The 18563-nt window shown below is 37.6% G+C and overlaps 1 protein-coding gene across 1 annotated transcript in view; it reads right to left on the bottom strand.

Annotated features, from left to right (window-relative positions):
• Positions 1 to 2851: 2851 nt before the first annotated feature.
• The window catches only part of DPYD (dihydropyrimidine dehydrogenase), an 870205-nt gene continuing 854493 nt past the window's right edge, over positions 2852 to 18563 (bottom strand). The window contains exons 25-26 of the mRNA XM_019648865.1: positions 7223 to 7363; positions 2852 to 4309 (exon numbers count right to left, since the gene is read on the bottom strand). Of these exons, the coding sequence (XP_019504410.1) occupies positions 4139 to 4309; positions 7223 to 7363 (312 nt within the window). The 3' untranslated portion in view covers positions 2852 to 4138. The remainder of the gene's footprint in view (positions 4310 to 7222; positions 7364 to 18563) is intronic.

Here is an 18563-nt window from a genome sequence, read left to right as displayed (position 1 = left end):
TTTTAATTTTAGCTTTTTTTTTTGTCTGACATAATTTTAAAACAGTGCTAGAAAACTTGTTCTGCATTAAACAAGTGTGAGAAAAAGTTGACATCATCTGTATAGAAGGGGTGACTGCAATAGTCAGAGTGGAAGAAGGGGATACAAATCTCAAGGACACCTTTAAAACTGCTTCTAGTTCACCATTTCTATGGATTTTAGACATTATCTTCTATTACCCTACCTCAAACTATCTTTTTAGTAGTTTAAGTAACTCAGGCTCTTTTCAACCTCAGGGCCTTTGCACTTGTTTCCACTTCTAGAACACACTCTTTCTTCCCTAATGTTCATGTGCATCTCCTTCCCTCTTCATCAGGACCTCCCTGCCCACCCAATGAAGAATGAGTGCCCTCCTCATCTCTACCCCAGGCCCTTGTTGTTATTGCCTAAGATTTGTAGTTTATTTATTTGCATGCTTTTTGTATCCTTCACTATGATGTAAGCTCAGTAAGGCAGAAACCATGTGTATCTTATTCATAGTTGAATCACCATCAATTAGCAAGTGCTTGGCATTAGAGAGATACATAATGTTTTTGAATGAATGACTGAACAAAATGCTGATTTTGACTCCCTGAGGAATCCTAGAAGATGATTCAAATCAATCTCTCTCTCCTCTCTCTCTCTCTATCTCCTAACACATGTTCCTTTTGTTCTACCTAATTCCAAACTCTTACAGTTTTCTGAATATTCCAGACTTTTCACACTTCTGCTTTTCTTCTTGTTGTCATGTTATTCTCTCATTACCTATTTAGAAAATTATTTTATGAGCTAAAAACTTGGCTTAATTCATCATCTTGTCAAGAAAGGATTCTTTAGATGTTCCTTCTCTCAAGATTGTTTTCCTAGCGCTGACCACATGTGCTGTAATAACTGTCACATGCCTGATTCCCCCATAGATTGTAAGCGGCTGGAATTTAGGGAACTTTCATCATTCAAGTTCACACCCTCAGCCCTCACTTAGGCCAGTGCTTGGTGATGGTAGTTGTTTGATAAACACTTGTTGAATGAATGAATGTCTGGATGAACAAAAGAGGGAAAACTGATGGTATAATGGACATAATGAATATACCTGACAAAATACTTAATTAGCTATAAGACCTGCAACAAGTTACTTACTCTTTAAGCATCCATGTCCTCATTTGTTAATGGAAAAAAACAATAGAACTGAACTTTGATCATTTTAACATTCAAACAAGATAATATATGTTTTATTAGTGACAGTTCTCCAGAGAAACAGAACCAGAACCAATAGGATGTGTGTGTGTGTGTGTGTGTGTGTGTGTGTGTGTGTGTGTGTGTGTACAGATTTTTATTTTAAGGAATTGCCTCATGTGATTGTAGAGAATTGGCAAATTCAAAATCTGATAGGAGAGACTAGCCAGCTAGAGATTCAGGACTGTTATAGTTTGAAGGCAACAGCAGTCTGCTGTAGAACCAGGAAGAGTTGATGGTGCCGAAAAGGTGCAAAGGTCACCTGGGAGAGAATTCCCTCTGGCTAAGGGGAGGTCAGCCTTTTGTTCAGGCTTCAACTTATCGGATGAGGCCCACCCACATTATGGAGGGCAATTTGCTCTACTCAGAGGCTACCGATTTAAATGTAAATCTCATCCAAAAACACCCTCAGAGAAACATCAAGAATAATGCTCGGTCAAGTATCTGGGTCCTGTGGCCCAGCCAAGCTTATACATAAAATTAACTTATGTAGAACATTTAGTCAGTTTCTTAGACATAGGGGACACTAACTAAACTCCTTGGCCAGGTCCTACGTCTTTATTCAGGCCTGAAGGAGCCAAGAGAATTGGTGTGTTGGGGCCAGTGGCTTGTGGTCTCTTGCTGGATGGAATAATCTGATTTTCCTTCTTCCTCTATCTGAGTCTCTCTGCAAGCCACACATGTAAACTTGAACTATGTTTCCTATAAAGAACAAGAATTAAAAAAAAACAAACCTCTTAGTGTAAACCAGAAAGTAGACACAACACAAAGAAATGTTCATGAAAAACAAACTTGTAAAATCATGGCTTTACCATGGCTAACTCCAAGCCCTGGTCACTCAAGTTCCACAAAGTACAATAATTCCAGAGAAGAGTTAAAGCACTATGTCTACTCTTCCTCGGAGAAGGATGTAAAGGTCATAAACTAATTTTTCTTTAAGCTCTATTAAGGGAATTTCTGCCTGGCAGTACTTGTCTTGAAGAGGACTCAGGCATATGTGCCCTGAATGTCTTTCATAAAATTCCTAAAAGGCTACCAGATGAACCACCAGAGGAAAGATCTCTCATCATATTGAGAGAGGCGGTAATACATTACAATGGCATCCACACGGCCCTGGCAAATTTCTTTTCGGGACAATCTGAGCTCTTTGCTAAGCTGTTACCAAGTCCAAAAAGTAAAATGTCCCCAAGGTGACAAAATCTAGTCAGTTTACATGAGTCCTTAATATCTCACCACTATCGAAGGAGTAATATTAAGTGGCATGGATGTTTCTTATAGTGAAGTTGGCACCTTCGGTGGTAGGCTGCCAGTTTCCATTTATCTCTGCCTATGAGCAGTTGTGAGAAGCCTGGCCTGTGTCCAGTGAAAGATGCATTTGGCAGAGTAGAGTTGAACTCAATAGGGAAACCTGAATAAGAGGAACAGGAAGTGAAACCTTTAAATAAACTACACCGTCATTACCCTCATTAGAGTTCAACTAGGGTTATGTATAATTTTGGGTGGAATTTACTACAGAATTAACCCAAAACTGCCCCACCTCAAAATCTAAATGGTTGGCATGAGATTGTATTTTCAAAAGAGGCAGCAAAAGACCACGATGTTTACAATGCTTTATGAAATTTTATTTGATATAATTCAGTCACATAGATTTTGTGGTAAATGTTCATTTCTAAAAGTGTGTAATCAAATATTTTATTTTTCTAGATCTTGCATTTGTCATAGAAATAGGCCACAGATTGTTACTTAAAGATTTATTACTTATGAGTTCATATGAAAACAAGCCACAAATAACAGATAAATGAATTTATATGGTGCTATTTGCTGATTAAGAAAATAGAGAAATGCAAAAATACTGTTTGGCAATAATAGATAAAATATTTTTTATTCCATTACTTTTGAAATTTAACACAAGCACTAAAATAGAGTAGTCAAATGTTTTTTGCATATTTAGCATATATTGCCAATACTACATTTTTCATTCTTGAATAATGAAGCTCATGACCCACTCACTGCTGTATAATTTGGGCTTTGTTTAAATATTAATTGCTATAATCATGAAGGTTACTATTAAAAGCAGATAGAACATATTTGTGTACAGCAAAAGAGTGGTTTTAACCAGAACTCCATCCTAACATCTATTTTGCTAGAAACTTAGTTTAAATATTTCAATAAGAATATCATGTTGATTCATTGGTTGAATTTGTACACCTATCTCAGGCATGAGTGGTGAATAGCACAGAGTGATATGAATGGTTACCAATACTCTCGCTTTCAGTATCTAGCACCAAAAAGAAGCTATTTTAGCGAAGGAGCCTTTAAAAAGTTTTGCAAACCAAACCCTTTTTAACTTTCTTTTCCTGACACAGAAAAAAAGTTATTTGACTTTCTTCATTTGTGCTTTATGGAGCTAATTATATTTGCTTAGACACAGTGTTAAAATTAACTGTAACTTTTAATTATAAATGTTTCCTTGGAAACATTTTCTTGTATGTCAAATTGTACTTTGTTCTAAAATACTTAATTTCACTTACAATTAGGAATCACAGACAGAGCACAGCACAGGGCAATTTGGAAATTGTTGCATTAGTTGCCACAAAAAATTAATATTTTTCACAATGGACAACTGACATTGAACATCCAATTAGCTGCTACACAGTTATTTAACAACCGTCTTCAGAAAAGAATTATTCTATTTTATGACTATTAATTGAATAGTCACTGGTAGCAGACATTTTTAAAATTTAGAAGTTTATTTAGATGTTATATTTTTATCTAAAAATTATGTATGTGTTTCAATTTAGAAAGAGCTGAACATAATGATCACAATTAAAAAGATAAGCGCATGTGGATGACCTCAAAGTTCACAGCAACTGTTTCACAAATCACCTTAACACACTGGATTCACAGCTAAGGGCAAGCCTCTCTTTGGTTCATAAGGTGTTGTCCTGGAAACCATTTTGAGGCAGTCGATAATAGGGCAGACGCTGACACACAGAGTACAGCCTGTACAGGCGTTGGTAATGGTGGGCAGGTGGGTTTCGGGATCAAACCGTATGGCCTGCAAACAGAAATAAAGAGTATTGCTGTCACTGCCCACAAGTCGAGAATGCCCCCATCTGTAGCACCAACGCTCTTCTCCACTGCAGTGGAGCTGCACTTGGAGACAACTACGCCCGACGCTGTGGTGCAGCTATAGCAACAGTTGAGCTGCCAGAGAGGAGGGAGAAAACAGACAAAAGAAATCCTTTTAAATTAGAAACACAATGTTTAAAATTCCTTAGAGGTGTTTTTCTTGTGCTGTGTGAGGAAAATATCTCATAACATAGTCGCTCGCCAGGGTCCTTTGTTCTGAGCAGAGCTCAGGTCCTTCCAGCCCCAGGAGGCTGGGGTGTCTGCTACTTGAGGGCGGCGGGTGCTTTCACACATGCCCTCTCCCTCCTCACACTCCGAGTCAGTGAAAAGTGGCACCATCACATGGGGCATGGAATGCACTTGTTTGGATTCAAGTCACATGTGTAGTTTTTATAAGAAAGCAGGAGGAAAAAAATTAACTTAAGAGCCAGCTTGGAGGTTTGAGGATTTCCAAGCCGATTCTGGGCGTTGTCCCACCACAAAGAGAAAAAAGCCCTGAAAGATGGAGAGCGTGGACGCCTGGCTTCCAGCCCACACCTGACGCTAACCCAGCTGTGAGAACCACAGCTGAGAGGCCTCCAGCTTTGAAAAGGGTCAGGGTTTTGAGAAATTTAACAATTTATTTCTCCCTTTCTTCCTCCCTCCCTTCCTTTTTTCCTTTTTGTTTAACATAGTACAATCTATAATAAAATACCTAACATGAAATTTACAATTGAGATTTTTATTTAAAATCATGATGACTATTTGCTTGTTAAAGAGAAACATTTCAGTGGTGGAAACAACTTGCAAGAATTTCCATCAAGAGGACTTTAGGGCTGCTACGTGGGGGCAGAGGGGACTTAGGGGATGTGTCTGGTCCTCTCACTTACAAACAAGTGCAGTGTCCTTTCTGACTGTATACTAATTTGGAGTGATGAGGTAGGGGCTGAAGAAAACTGCAGGTACATGAAGTTCTCCTTCCTCCAGGTACTCCTTGAGGTCAGGTCTGCAAATCTTACATTTTCAAATAATTACCTGATGCTGATTTTTTTTCCTGTGTCTTAAACAATGTATTATAATCCAACTCAAAACAATTTTTTGTTTAAAGATTTCCATTCTCCAAGTAAAACTACTTGTTACTAGAATTCTTTCCTCTTTTATACACATAAAAATGAAAATGGTTTTATTAGAGTAAATTATATCAGACTGAATATATATATATATATATTTTTTTTTCTCTAAGGAAACCACCATATTATATCTGAACAAGAATCGTAGTTATGGCAAACCAGAAGAAAATTTGTCCACACAAATTATTGCCATGTTTTGTAAAATAACGTCTTGGATGGTTATCTGAATTAGTAAAAACTATTTCTCATCCTTATGCCACTTTAATAAACAGAAGCCCTTGATGGAAATAAAATTTATGTCTTAGAAATCTCATACTTTGAAAATTTGCAAACACAAAAATTTCACATTCAATTGAAGATTTTGATTTTCTATTTTTTATCTTTTTGAAATAAAGGGTCAAAGGATGACTTTTAAAACCTTTTAAATGAATACGAGCTGTGATTTTTTTTTCCTCATTAATAAGATTATTTTTTTGTGAAGTGGTATGTAGGCTAGAATTCCAGGGTAGGAGTCATAACTTCTAAGATTTAATATATTAGAACCCTGATGCTATGATTTTAGTGATAGGAGTTCTTGACTTATTTCTGATTGGTTATTTAGAGGAAAGATGACGTGACAATGAATGTGATAATGATTAGTATTTTCAAAATAACTTAGAAGAGACACCTTTCAACTAGAACAAAATGTGATACATGGGTTAAAATTGTGGTCTAGAACTAAAGTCAAATTAAGGCAGAAGAGATTTTTTAAAAAATTAAAATATGTCTGTCATATCTCTATTAGGTGGTCAGAAGAATATGCAAAATCCCATCATAAGCAACATGGGATTCCAGGCTGAATAAGGTAAATGACCTTCAATTTTAAAAAACGGCCATTTTATTTACCTTGAAAATTCCATGTATCTTCTTAAAGATATCTTACTTTACTTTGTTATACTCCTTTATAGCTTAAAAAGTTTTATGAAAATAATATTATTCTGTAGTTTGTAACCTGAAGATAGTTGCATTCCCACTTTGTCTTTATTGTCCCATGGCAGACTCTGAGCTGAATGGTGAGGAACAGGGAATCTGTGGTTCACTTCAGGTGGTAGGAATACAACTTGCTGGCTTTTAGAACAGAGAAATCCCTGGTCCCAGCCTACACAACTAGTTGGTGGGAAAGTACTTTTTCATTCTAACTGTAGCAAAAGCCCAATCAATAGTGAATGGAAGCTAATTCTTTTTTGGTAGAAGGAATAGAGTCCTTTCAGGGCAATAGAAATAAATGGTTGTTCTTTTTCCTTCTTTGTGTATTAAAACATAATGGGTGATCATTTTGTAAGTTATTTAAATGTCTAATTACTATGTTGAACACCTGAAATTAATACAATGTTGTATGTCAACTGTAATCGAAAAATAAATTATTTTTTTAAAAGAACATAATGTTCCCTATTTTCTATAATTGTGTGACTTGCTCTTTTTGGTTGTATGTTTCCCTCCAATTTTATAAATGATGAAATGATGTTAAAATAATACTGTGCATTGAATAATGGCATAGTAAGCATAATGAATGGTTTTCCTTTAAAACAATTCTGTGCTTTGAACGTGAGACGACAGGGACATGCCATTGCTGAGGTGCAATATTCGACAGGTCTGGTCTGAATCGCAGACTTAGCAACAGAAGATGCTTTCTGCTACAAAAGCCAGAAGAAACATGCTTCACAGCATCCTAACTACTGCGGAATTCTTACCTGGTAGCCAGAGTCATTGCAGGTCATGTAGCATTTGCCACAGTTGATACACATTTCTTCATCGATCTGAGCCACAACTTGCTCTGTGTTGCTCAGCTCACCAAATGCCCCAAGGTACTGCAGTGTCTTTCCAATGACATCCTAAAAGACAGGCATGGAATTACTTATGACATTCATTTTAAAACCTTACCACGTCATAATTAATATCAGTCCATGTTTCCTTGTTTTTATATGATGATGCTTTAAGTAATTAGGAGGCTTTGGATATTGTAATTCTCATAGATACACCTTTTATAATTGTAGCTTAAATATTTCTGTCTTTTGAAACATGGATGGAGACATATATACATATATATATATATATATATATATATAAAATCTTAGAAACACAAGAGCTAATTAACTGTATTCAATAAGTTTTCTACTAGATAATCTAAAAGAGTGTTTCTGAGGACAGAAGAAATGATACCCTTTTCGGTGGCTGTGGCTTACTTTTTCTCAATTTTGGACTTTGAAGGATCCAAAATAATGAAAAGTGACAAAGGGTAATGTACTTCTACTAGAAAACTAGATTCCTAGGAATGAGGGGAATAAAAATGTGAATGTTATGCATTTATATCACTGCATGTGGATTCTAGATTTTCATTTAGAAAAGAGTTTTGATAGCATACCCACCTGTCATGTCTTGAAGAGTATATTGCATTACTTAAAAATTCTAATTTATGTTAATTAATTAGGTTCATCTAATAGCTAAATAAGATGCTCATTCACTTTTAAAGAACTTGGATTTTCTTCATTCACCACGGAAGATTTTTCATGTGGTTACACATTGCTTTGTTCTCCATGTTAATTAAAAGTATGCTTAATATGTGAAGCACAGAGATGTTTCATCAACAATAAGAAACATTTGTTTCATAAAACAAAACAGAAGAATGTTACAACGTTTGTCAAATTAGTATGCTGTCAAGATTGTCTGCTTTTTAAAAAAACTTTTAACAGGAGAATCTTTTGTTTGAATTCAAGGTCCATGTTCAAGGAGGTTTGACTCTTACTTTAAGCCATATTCCTCTATTCTCTCAGCAGCTATTTTATTTTCTGCTTTCATTTTTATGACCATGGTTACCCTTCTTTACTTTTTCCCTCCATTTGGTTCCAAATGACAATATGCTCATGACTTTGAATTTTCAAACTGAAGCAAAGTTTACATTATTATATACAGATTATCTGTGCATCTCTCAAGGAGCAAGATGATAGAAAACTTGCAATACTGTCTGCACTATTTTTTCACTGTGTTGAAGGTATAATTTCAACTATACTGCAGTCTATTTGTAGGTGGGCACTTGATGTCCAAATCAATATCTCTATTCTGAACTGCTCTCACCAACTCAAGACCCACATTTATCAGCTGCATGACGAGCACAGTCACCAGAAATTGGTCCCTAAATTCACCACTCACTGAACTTATCATCAATACCACAAAACTGATCTTCCTTCTGATTTCCTTAGTTTTGTGAACAGTGGTAGGACTTTTCCGATCACGGTGGCTTGAAATTTCAGAGTTATAGTTCACTCCTACTTCTCTCTGCTCCACCGTCTCATCTGTTGCCAAATCTCCTGAGAAGTGGACCCGCGATATCTTTTGAATCCTCTTTCCATGTCAACTATAATCTTTAACCACTGCTAATTAATTTCCCGTTACTTCTAATGCAGTGGCAAGAGCCTACTTGACAAGCCTCCTCCACAGATGTTTCCTTTCCCACTCCACCCTATGTAGTGCTGTCATCTTAATCTAGGCTGCACAGCGCAGCCTAGATTTCTCACTACCTTACTTAAAAATCTGTTGAACTAAACACAGTCCCAGGTTTAAGTCTAGCATCTAAAGATTTCTACCAACACGTGTCTTTTGGTCTGGTTTCTCACCTCCAAACGCAGTGTACTTCGGCAACACTGCACACGTGCTGCACGCTGAACACACTTACAGGCAACGCCTCTGACACCTGTTTATGTTGAGTCCTCTTCCTACCTCCACTTTGAAAAATCCTATCCGTCCTTCAAAAACAGCTCAAGTGCCACCGCTTCACAAAGATTTCTTCAATCCTGCCTTCTCTTTTCCTAACCAAATTGATGATGTGCTTTCTTTTTGTCTCTCCCTCTTTCTCTTCTCCTTCCTCTGTTCCCTCTTCCCATTCTCCCCCTTTCCCCTCTTCATCCTCTCTTTGTTTTTAGTCCCCTTTTGGCCTGCAGTGTTTTATCCATTATGTGTAACTAATGACAACATAACTTTTGAGTTCTTACTATGTATCAGGCCAATGCCATAATTTAAGCATTTTCTCATTTAAACCTCACATATTTTATAGATGACAAAGTGACTGACATTTAAGGAATAACATTAAGTACAGTTGACCCTTGAACAATGCGGGGGTTGGGGGTACTAACCCCTGAGCAGTTGAAAATCTATGGAGAGTTGTAGATTTCAGTCTATGGTAGGCCTTTTGCACAGTGGATTCAACCACCTGCAAATTGAAAACAGTAGTATTTCGATATGCTGTTGGGAATATAAAAATACTGTTTTTGATTTATGGTTGGTTGAATCTGCTGATGCAAAACCCATGGATACAAAGGGTCAACTGCATTTATTAACAAGCAAACACACAAACAAATAAACAAACACACCTATATGTGAACCCGTGTAGTTCAAATCCATGTTGTTCAAGGGTCAGCTGCAAATGATGGAGCAGAGGCTCATACCAGCGTTGCCTGACCTAAGATTCTATGATCATAAGCACTCTGCTGTGCTGACATTCAGATGACTCATCTGTCATTTCTCTATTCAGCAATTTCTACTTCATGTTATAGATGTTTTTATAATTAGGTTCCTATATGCAGTCTCTTTATTCATTTTTGTGTCTCGTATGGTGTATCTTGCTCCTGCACCTCACTAAACATAATGGACACTCGAATATTTATTAAAACAAAAACATATTTTGTTTATCTTTGTACTAAAATATACAGCATAATATTAGGCACATAGTTGCATGGGCTAATAGCTATTTGTTGATTTACTGAACATTTACATTAATATGAGATTCACAAAACGATGTGAGCACTTCTTTACAAAATAATCATGTCAAAGAATCTGGATATGTTTACTATTTTCTAATAACATCTTAAGACAGTAAATGCATGAGATCACTCTCTGGCTATAAAAGGCTATTTATATATGATAGAAAATAAATCAGTTAAAACAGTTCTTTCATTGAATCAGATTATGGCTTGACTGAAATCACCAGGAAATATTCCAAAGATATTTAGACAGAAAATTCCCTAAACAGTTATCAGGCTTATAAGGCTTATTCAAATAAACAATGTATAGTTATAAGAGATTTTATTGCCAGAGCAAGTTCACGTGTTGTGTACATTAAATATGCCTTTTGCTCTATATTGGAGATTTGCTGTTGTCATTTACTAAAACATCATTGTTCAATGTGAATCTAAATAAAGCAAGGTCCTTGGAGTCTCTATAAATTATTAGCACTTGGTGTTAAAAAGTCACGCCTCATTCATCATAGTTCTTCCGAAAATTAAAAATATTTTTAATCTGGAAGTGGATCAAAGAGTGACAACTATTTTAAACTATTTTGGGAAACAGTATCAAAGATAATGAAACATCATTCTATGTGGCTCAAAGTGTGGACATTTGTTTAAAACTCAAAGCTTTCAGGTAGTACTTCTAGCTTGTAAGTACCCTTGAGCACATGTCCTGGAATTTGGAGCTCACGGAAAGGCATGTATAATCCGTAGAGCACATATGGCTAGTCTAGTCCCTCTTGGACATATCTGCAGAGACCAGGGAACCTACATTCATTATTTCAAGCAGGCTGTGGATACGCAGAGGTCAGACGATCTGCTATAGCCACCCTTGCTTTGTGGAAATGTTTATGAGTGAATGTGTATGTGGAGAAAGTGACACTACATTCTTTAAAGTACAGATGATACATTTGATTTAAATGTATGTTCTCAAATATAATGTTGTGAAAGATGACAGAATTCCAGAATCACACCTTTGTCAATTAAATTTTGTTTGGAATAATCAAAAGTATTTTTAAAAACTAGAGATCAGTTAATATTTCTGTTTGCTATAAAGTTTAGGACCAAGGAATGAGGAACTAGAAAGCCCCAATCCTATCCTTGTTTTTTCATACTTAATTTATGATGCTTAGTATGAATTTATTCTTAATAGTTGTGGCTTATGTTTTTATAGGTGATTGAATTATTTTCAAGTCGTGACTGTTATCTGGCACATTAACTGTTCTTTCTAGCTTTAAATCTTGTACACCTCTGATTAGCAATACCAGTAAATAGGTGCCATTCAAAGGCTAGCACCAAACAGAAGCTGGGGGCAATCACTGTGACTTCAATCTGAAAGGAATCCAATATATAAATTATTTGGGCCTAGCTGTTCAACAACTTTATCATTTCCTTCTCTGGACTATTACCAATGTTACATGTTCTTATCTTTTACATCAAGTTTACTACTTGCCTATTAAGTCAAAATAGGAAATGAGACACTTCTGTTTGTTCTCACTGAATTTATATTATCTCTTAATAACGTCACCCTTTGGTAATGATCTCGTCAAAAGTTGAATGATCATTGCAGAATCTCGCTGAGGTTAGATCTCAAGCACTCTGATTTACTTATGAGGTCTGACAATTAAGTTTGAGAACTTGTTGATAACCTTATTTTGATATCAGAGGGATTATGCATTATGAATTTGTACCAACTGGACAGCTAACCAAGTTGACTATTTGGAAGTGCTGAAAAGGCTGTGTGAAAAAGTTAGACGAAAAGGACCTGAACTTTTTGCCAACAATTCATGGCTCTTGCATCACGACAATAAACCAGCTCACATGACACTGTCTGTCAGAGAGTTTTTAGCCAGTAAACAAATAACTGTATTGCAACATCCTCCCTACTTGCCTGATCTGGCCCCTAATGAATTCTTTCTTTATCCAAAGATAAAGGAAATATTGAAAGGAAGACATTTGGATGAAATTTCAGGACATCAAGGGTAATAAGACAACAGCTCTGATGGCCATTCCAGAAAAAGATTTCCAGAATTGCTTTGAAGGGTGGACTAGGCACTGGCATTGGTGCATAGCTTCCCTAGGGGAGTACTTCGAAGGTGACTGTAGTGATATTCAGCAATGAGGTATGTAGCACTTTTTCTAGGATGGGTTCACGAACTTAATTGTCTGACCTTGTATGTCTTTTCCCCACTCCTTCAATCACATCCATTTTATTCTTTTTCTAGAGAACCTGGTGCAACATTTATTTTTCAACAGTGTGATACAGCAATATCATACAAAAATACTTTTAAAAATATAGCATGCAATTTACTTTAATATAAAGTAATATACCCTATGAGCCAGGAGGTTGGGAGGGAGAATGTACAGTTAGAAAAATAAGTCTTGAGTTTTAAATTCAGTGGAACTCTGATAACTGAGGACCCAGTATGAATATAGTGAGATGGAAGGACAGAGACAAAACATGAGACAGGAGAAATAGTTTGGCAGAGAAGGTGGGAGAAGCAAGTAAACCTAGAGGTATAAAAGTAAGTGAGAATTTGGGAATTGGAGTGAGAGAGGGAGGTGGGAATGGGGAGGGAGTTTATGAGAGAGAGAGAGAGAGAGAGAGAGAGAGAGAGAGAGAGAGACAGAGAGACAGAGAGACAGAGAGAGACAGAGAGAGAAGCGAGGTTTGGGTGTGACCAGGGATGGTTCAGTACAGATCTGTGGCCCTGATCTTTTTAAGTGGGGTGGGCTCAGGCTTTAAAGTAGCAAGTTCTTGCCAGACATTTTGGATTTAAATTCATTTAATGAAGCTAAATATGATTTTACTATATCCTTACCTATCTTAGGCTTCAACTCTCAAATACATTTTCCCTATCCTTTTTAGTTCTAAGAACATTCTCTATGAGGATGCTAGAAAAATAATAAGAGTTGAACAGTTCTTCTCTCTAATTGTAAGTTAACAGTATACCATCTGCTCTAAGCAGTGGGTGTATTTTAGATTTTTCTTTCTTTTTTTCTGTCTTTCTTTTTATTTACTTTTAATAGACAAAATATATTTCCATTTTCAGATAATTTTAGGCTTTGGCACTTCTGACCCATCCTTAAATCTTGATGCCACTCTTTGATGATTATCATTGGTAATTTCTGACCTGTATTTTCTCACCTGATCATTGAATACTGAGTTATCTTAACATTTAATCCTTTTCTTATTTCTTAGGGAATTTGGCAATTATGTCATCAAATTTCTATTTGACAGCTTCTCATTCATTGATTACAGGATTATTTTCTATAGTTTTCTCTGAACGCTTCTAAATTAGATTTACTAAAAGTGGGGTACTTGTATATCTAAGCTCAGACTTCCTTTCTGTGGCCTAATGAACTCTAAGATGATATGGGGTTACTTTCCTTCTCCTTCAAGATTCCTTCAGCTGCCATTTTTTCCAAACAGATTTTTATAAGGAGCCAGAAATAAGCCGATGCAGCAAGTCCCCTCACTGATTCTTTCTCTTTTGTGAGATTAAATTTCCAATAAGGCAATTCAATAATTTTCAGATGTTTTGCCTTTAGTGGAGTGGGATTTTCATCAGAAGTCTGTAAAAGCTTACATTGTTCCTCTATCTTGCCTGCACATATTAACCATCTGGTTACGATGTCTCTGATGTTGTCCCAGGATAACATTTCTGCTTTTCTTTCATTTCACTCTCCTGCAGCTGCTGCCTCCATGCCTCACCATCAGCTTCGTAGTTTCCATGCCTGTGTGTATCTTTCTGACATCTACTGCTCCTCCCCTAGCCTTACGATTAGACCTATTTGTTCTAAACAAGATATACCTTTCCACCATCATATTCTAGTCATAAGACGTAAGAGATGATTTTTACCAAATTTGTCCATGCTTTTAAAAGTTCAGTTTGACAATTTTTCATCTGTGATGTGTTGGTGTAGAAACAGCTGAGAATGTCAACGTTGCCCCCAGCCCCTTTCTCTCGTATCTTCTGAAAATTGCTGGGCAAGTCCTTCGCTATTTTTCTTTCTGTGCCATCTCTTTTATGCTTCATAGTATCTAATATGGTCTTACAGTTTTATCTGAGTACTTTTCTCCTTTCTCTCACAATTCAATTGAAATAATAAACCACTCGATCAGGCTGACTGGTCTCCTGCCAACACTTTCTTGCCAGTCTTATGAGATGCAGTCCATCTCTTACTAGAAGCAGCAGGAAGAAGAGATGAAAACATCACTAGTGCCCCTAAACCATTCATTTTCCTACCCAGAAATTCAAAGACATTAGAGATACATTCCTGGCTTCATAAAGAGAATGAGAATTCATTCTCATATATATCCACCGAAGTGGGAAGCATTCGGGGAACTTTATAAGTCTTGGCAGACTTTCAAGTCTCTGTTATATGCTGCCTGGGAATAAAGCACGTTTCTCATTTAGCCCAGCCAAATGTGCACACTGTCACTTCAGCGCCCCTCAGGGAGGAGACAAAACTGTCTCCTTTTTGGTTACTTTTCAGGAGCTTCTTCAGAGGTCCTGGTCTGTCTTTAGAAGGAGGCCTTCACACCTCTTGCAGAAGCTCGCTCTCTTTTTCTTCCTTTGGCCCCTTCTTCCCCCTCCGCCTTCTAGCAGTGTCTTTGATGACCCTCTTCTTCCTCAGAATCCTTTTCTATTTCCTTCACAGAATCAGCAGTTCCAGAATATGGCGACATGCCTGATAAATGCTGTGTCATTATGAAATGCACATCGAGATGGGGGTGGATAGAGGAAATCGGCTGGATGCCAGGCCAGCAGTCCCCTGAGCCCCAGACCATTCTCTGGCGCAGGACTGAGAGCACCTGAGGTCATTCTTTAGCTTCTCAGGAGGCGGGGAAAAGCTGGACAGCATATTGGCTAGTGGAGGCTTCTGGTTCTCAAGGACCCCCTAGTCATGGCGTAACATGGGGAAGGACCACTCTTGATACGCTACCTGAAATTCTTAGCAACTTAATCTTTACATCTCCCCACCCTTTGTTAAGAAGGATCAAGAAAACTAGATTATTTTCCTCATTGCTGGCTGTCCATGCTGCCCTTCCTATGATTCCTATTGAACAAGGAATGTGTTTACCACTTTGACCCCACCGCCTGGGTGAGGCAGGCATTGTGGCCTGGATTTCAGGCCCGTGGCTGCATGCTGTTCCAAGTGTGTCTGGACACTGTGCTTTTCACACATGCTGATGTGCTTGACATGCTACCTTCTTCTTCTTTTTTTTTTCCCTTGTGTGAGAGACAGCAGATGCTAGTGCATAAAGGCCCAAGTTCTAAGCCAGAATTCAGAATGAAATCTTGGCATGGATACTTTCTTAGCTGTGTGACCTTGGGCAAGTTATATAACCTGTTGGTCAATTACTTAATCAGTAAAACAGGGAAAATACACGTACCTGATAGGGTTATTGTGAGGATTAAATGAGTTAATTCACAAGCATAGAGAACAGTTCCTGAAACCTCATAAGGACTCAATAAATATTAGCTTTTATTATTAATTCTCTGCTAAATTAACACTAATTTATTAAACTCCATGTTAAATATCACCATCTCTGTGAAGCTTTCCACAATTACCCGAGGCAGAACTAATCCCTTTTACCACTCTGTGTTCCCAGAGCATTTTGTACATATTTGATTGCACTGTAAATAATTTTTAACATGTGTCTTTCTCCCTTGCTAGACTATGAGCTTTCATAAGGATAGATTTCTTTCTTCTTCCAATTCATGTTGTATTTCTAATTTCAAGCACAGTTCCTGGACTGTGGTGCGTGCATAATAAACATATGCTAGTGCTGCATCTCTACCAAGATTGAGAAAACTCTAAGCCATGGACCACGCCTTGTATGTCCTTGGGCACAGATCTGGTCCATAGCACATGGCTGTCCACATAGCAAATACTTAGTAAATGCTTACTGATTGAAACTGCCTACTTCCGAGGCAACAAACCATTAAATCTTATCTGAGGCTTTTGAAAGGAAAAAAGAACAACAACAAAAAAGAGATCTATTGAGCATGGCTTGCTTAGAAATAATATGGTTACGCCCATAACCAGTGAAGATGGGATAGATTAGAAACTTGAATGCATGACTGAAAAACTTGTTCAGACGAGAGGGGCTCAGTTACCTTTGTGGGGCACGGGGGCTCTTCCTACAGCAGATGGGGACTAATATACTGTACTAGTGGAGAGGCTAAACAAAGCAATGTCATGGAGTTTAAACTATTGAACACAGGAATCTATAAAGAGGCCAGCAGAGTGGAGGGAAGAAACAAGCTAAAATAAACAGATGGGTGGACTGGGAAAATATTGAGCACAGAAACAGATAGCCCAGGCCCTCCAGGAAAAGGGGCAGAAGGGAAAATGGTATGTCAAGAACAGAAACTCTGTAGGGAGAACAGAAAAGTAATAATGAAGCAGTAGAGGGAAGTATATGCCATGCCTGGATATGGATAGAATCAAACAATAAAGAATAAGAAACAACGTCTGAGTCACATGCAGAGAGAAAAATGACCCTTAAAGGAAATGTGGTATTAACTTCAGTGGGGGCTGAAGAATCACATGGCCACGTCATCCAGATGGTGTCTAGAATAATGGGTGAAGGGGCAGGGGACTCATATGAAAATGACAATAAACACGGCTCCTTACATTTGAATAGGCCTATACTGTCTATAATACTTCCACACACATTATTTCATTTAAAACAAATGGAGTTGAGGCCTTCGGACATCACCTGGTATTGATTCTCCCTCCTGCCAATCACTGGCGTAGATTGTTACAATAGCCTTCTGACTGGTCTCCCTGCTTTTGCCCTTGCGCTGCCCATCTAGGATCTTGTATCAACACCTCAGCTAGAATGATCTTACTTAAGTCAGGTCATGTCATTCTGCCTTTTAAAGACTCAGTGGTTTCCTGCCAAGGGCTTTCCTATTTCAGGGACTTTGCACTTTCTGTTCCTTCTGAAAGGAGTGTTCTTCCCTCATCTATCTAGCCACATCGTTCACTCTCACTTCTTAAGTGTTTCCTCAAATGGCATTTAATCAGGCAGGCATTTCCTGACCGACCTTTCTAGCAATCCCTATTCTGCTAATCCTGCTGTATTTTCTGCATAGCACTCCACAGTAACACATCCCATGACCATGTGACATAGTATGTATTCACTTGTTGATTTGTTGATTGTCTGTTTCTCCTAATTAAAATGCATGCGCCACAAGAGCTGGACTTCCATTTGCTCACTACTGAAGCACTAGTGATGATAGCAATGCTGCAACCTCGTGGATGTGCATCAACAATTGTTGGGTGAATGACAAAATGGATGTCTGGGTGAATGTGACAACTGTTGCCAGTTGGACATGGAAATCTCAGTGGTTACGTATCAAAGACAAAATGAAACAATACCAAGTATTGCTAAGATGAGCAGTGTTTTCTGACCTCAGGACTACTTCCTCATTCCTCCTTTTTTGGTTTCTCCCACGTCATTATTTTCTTCTGGTTGTTCTCCTATGTCTTTGATCATTTGTTCTCACTTGCTTCACCAGAACTTCCTACTCTCCCATAAGGTATTGGGTTAAGTGAGAGGTAAGAAAATATATGCGAAGCTCTCATCTTGTGTCTGGCACACAGTAGGCAGTCAACATGTCAGTTCTTTTTTTCTTTATATCATCTAGCACAGACCCTTAAGTTAATAGAGTTCATTAATTTCAATATGCTCAAATCTTTTTTCAACATGCTCAAATTTTTCATCCCATATCAAAAACTAAAACCAAACAAAACCAAAAATAAAACATTAAACCTAAAAACACTGAGAACAAAGACCTGATTCATTATCTTTTATTTTCTTTCAGCTAGTGGGACTATCAAATATCTAATCATCTTAGTCTCCTTATTTTCAACTCTGTACCCCTCAATGTATAATGAGAATCTCTAAGTCTTAGAGGAAGAAGCAACAATGTTTTATGAATGTAATCTCTGCCTCTCTCCATAAGCATGGCCACTCACCATATCCAGGACCACCTTATGGGTCACCTGGAAGATTCTTTTCTCCCTACCCCTTGTTCTAATCCCCACCCAGTCTATAGGGCTCCTTAGATGCCACTACCTCAGAGGGCTTCCTTGGCCCTTTTAATCTAAATCAGGTCTGAAAGAGACTTCATACATCCTATATAGCTCATGCCACAAATATAATTTTATATTACTAGTGTGGTTTGTTGCTTAATAACTGCTTCTTTCTCTATTCTGTATGCTTCACGAGGAC

The sequence above is a fragment of the Hipposideros armiger genome, unplaced genomic scaffold (assembly GCF_001890085.2).
Source record: "Hipposideros armiger isolate ML-2016 unplaced genomic scaffold, ASM189008v1 scaffold_127, whole genome shotgun sequence".
Lineage (NCBI taxonomy): Eukaryota > Metazoa > Chordata > Mammalia > Chiroptera > Hipposideridae > Hipposideros > Hipposideros armiger.
The sequence above is the reverse complement of the archived record's forward strand: the minus strand, read 5'-3'. Positions and strand labels throughout refer to the sequence as shown.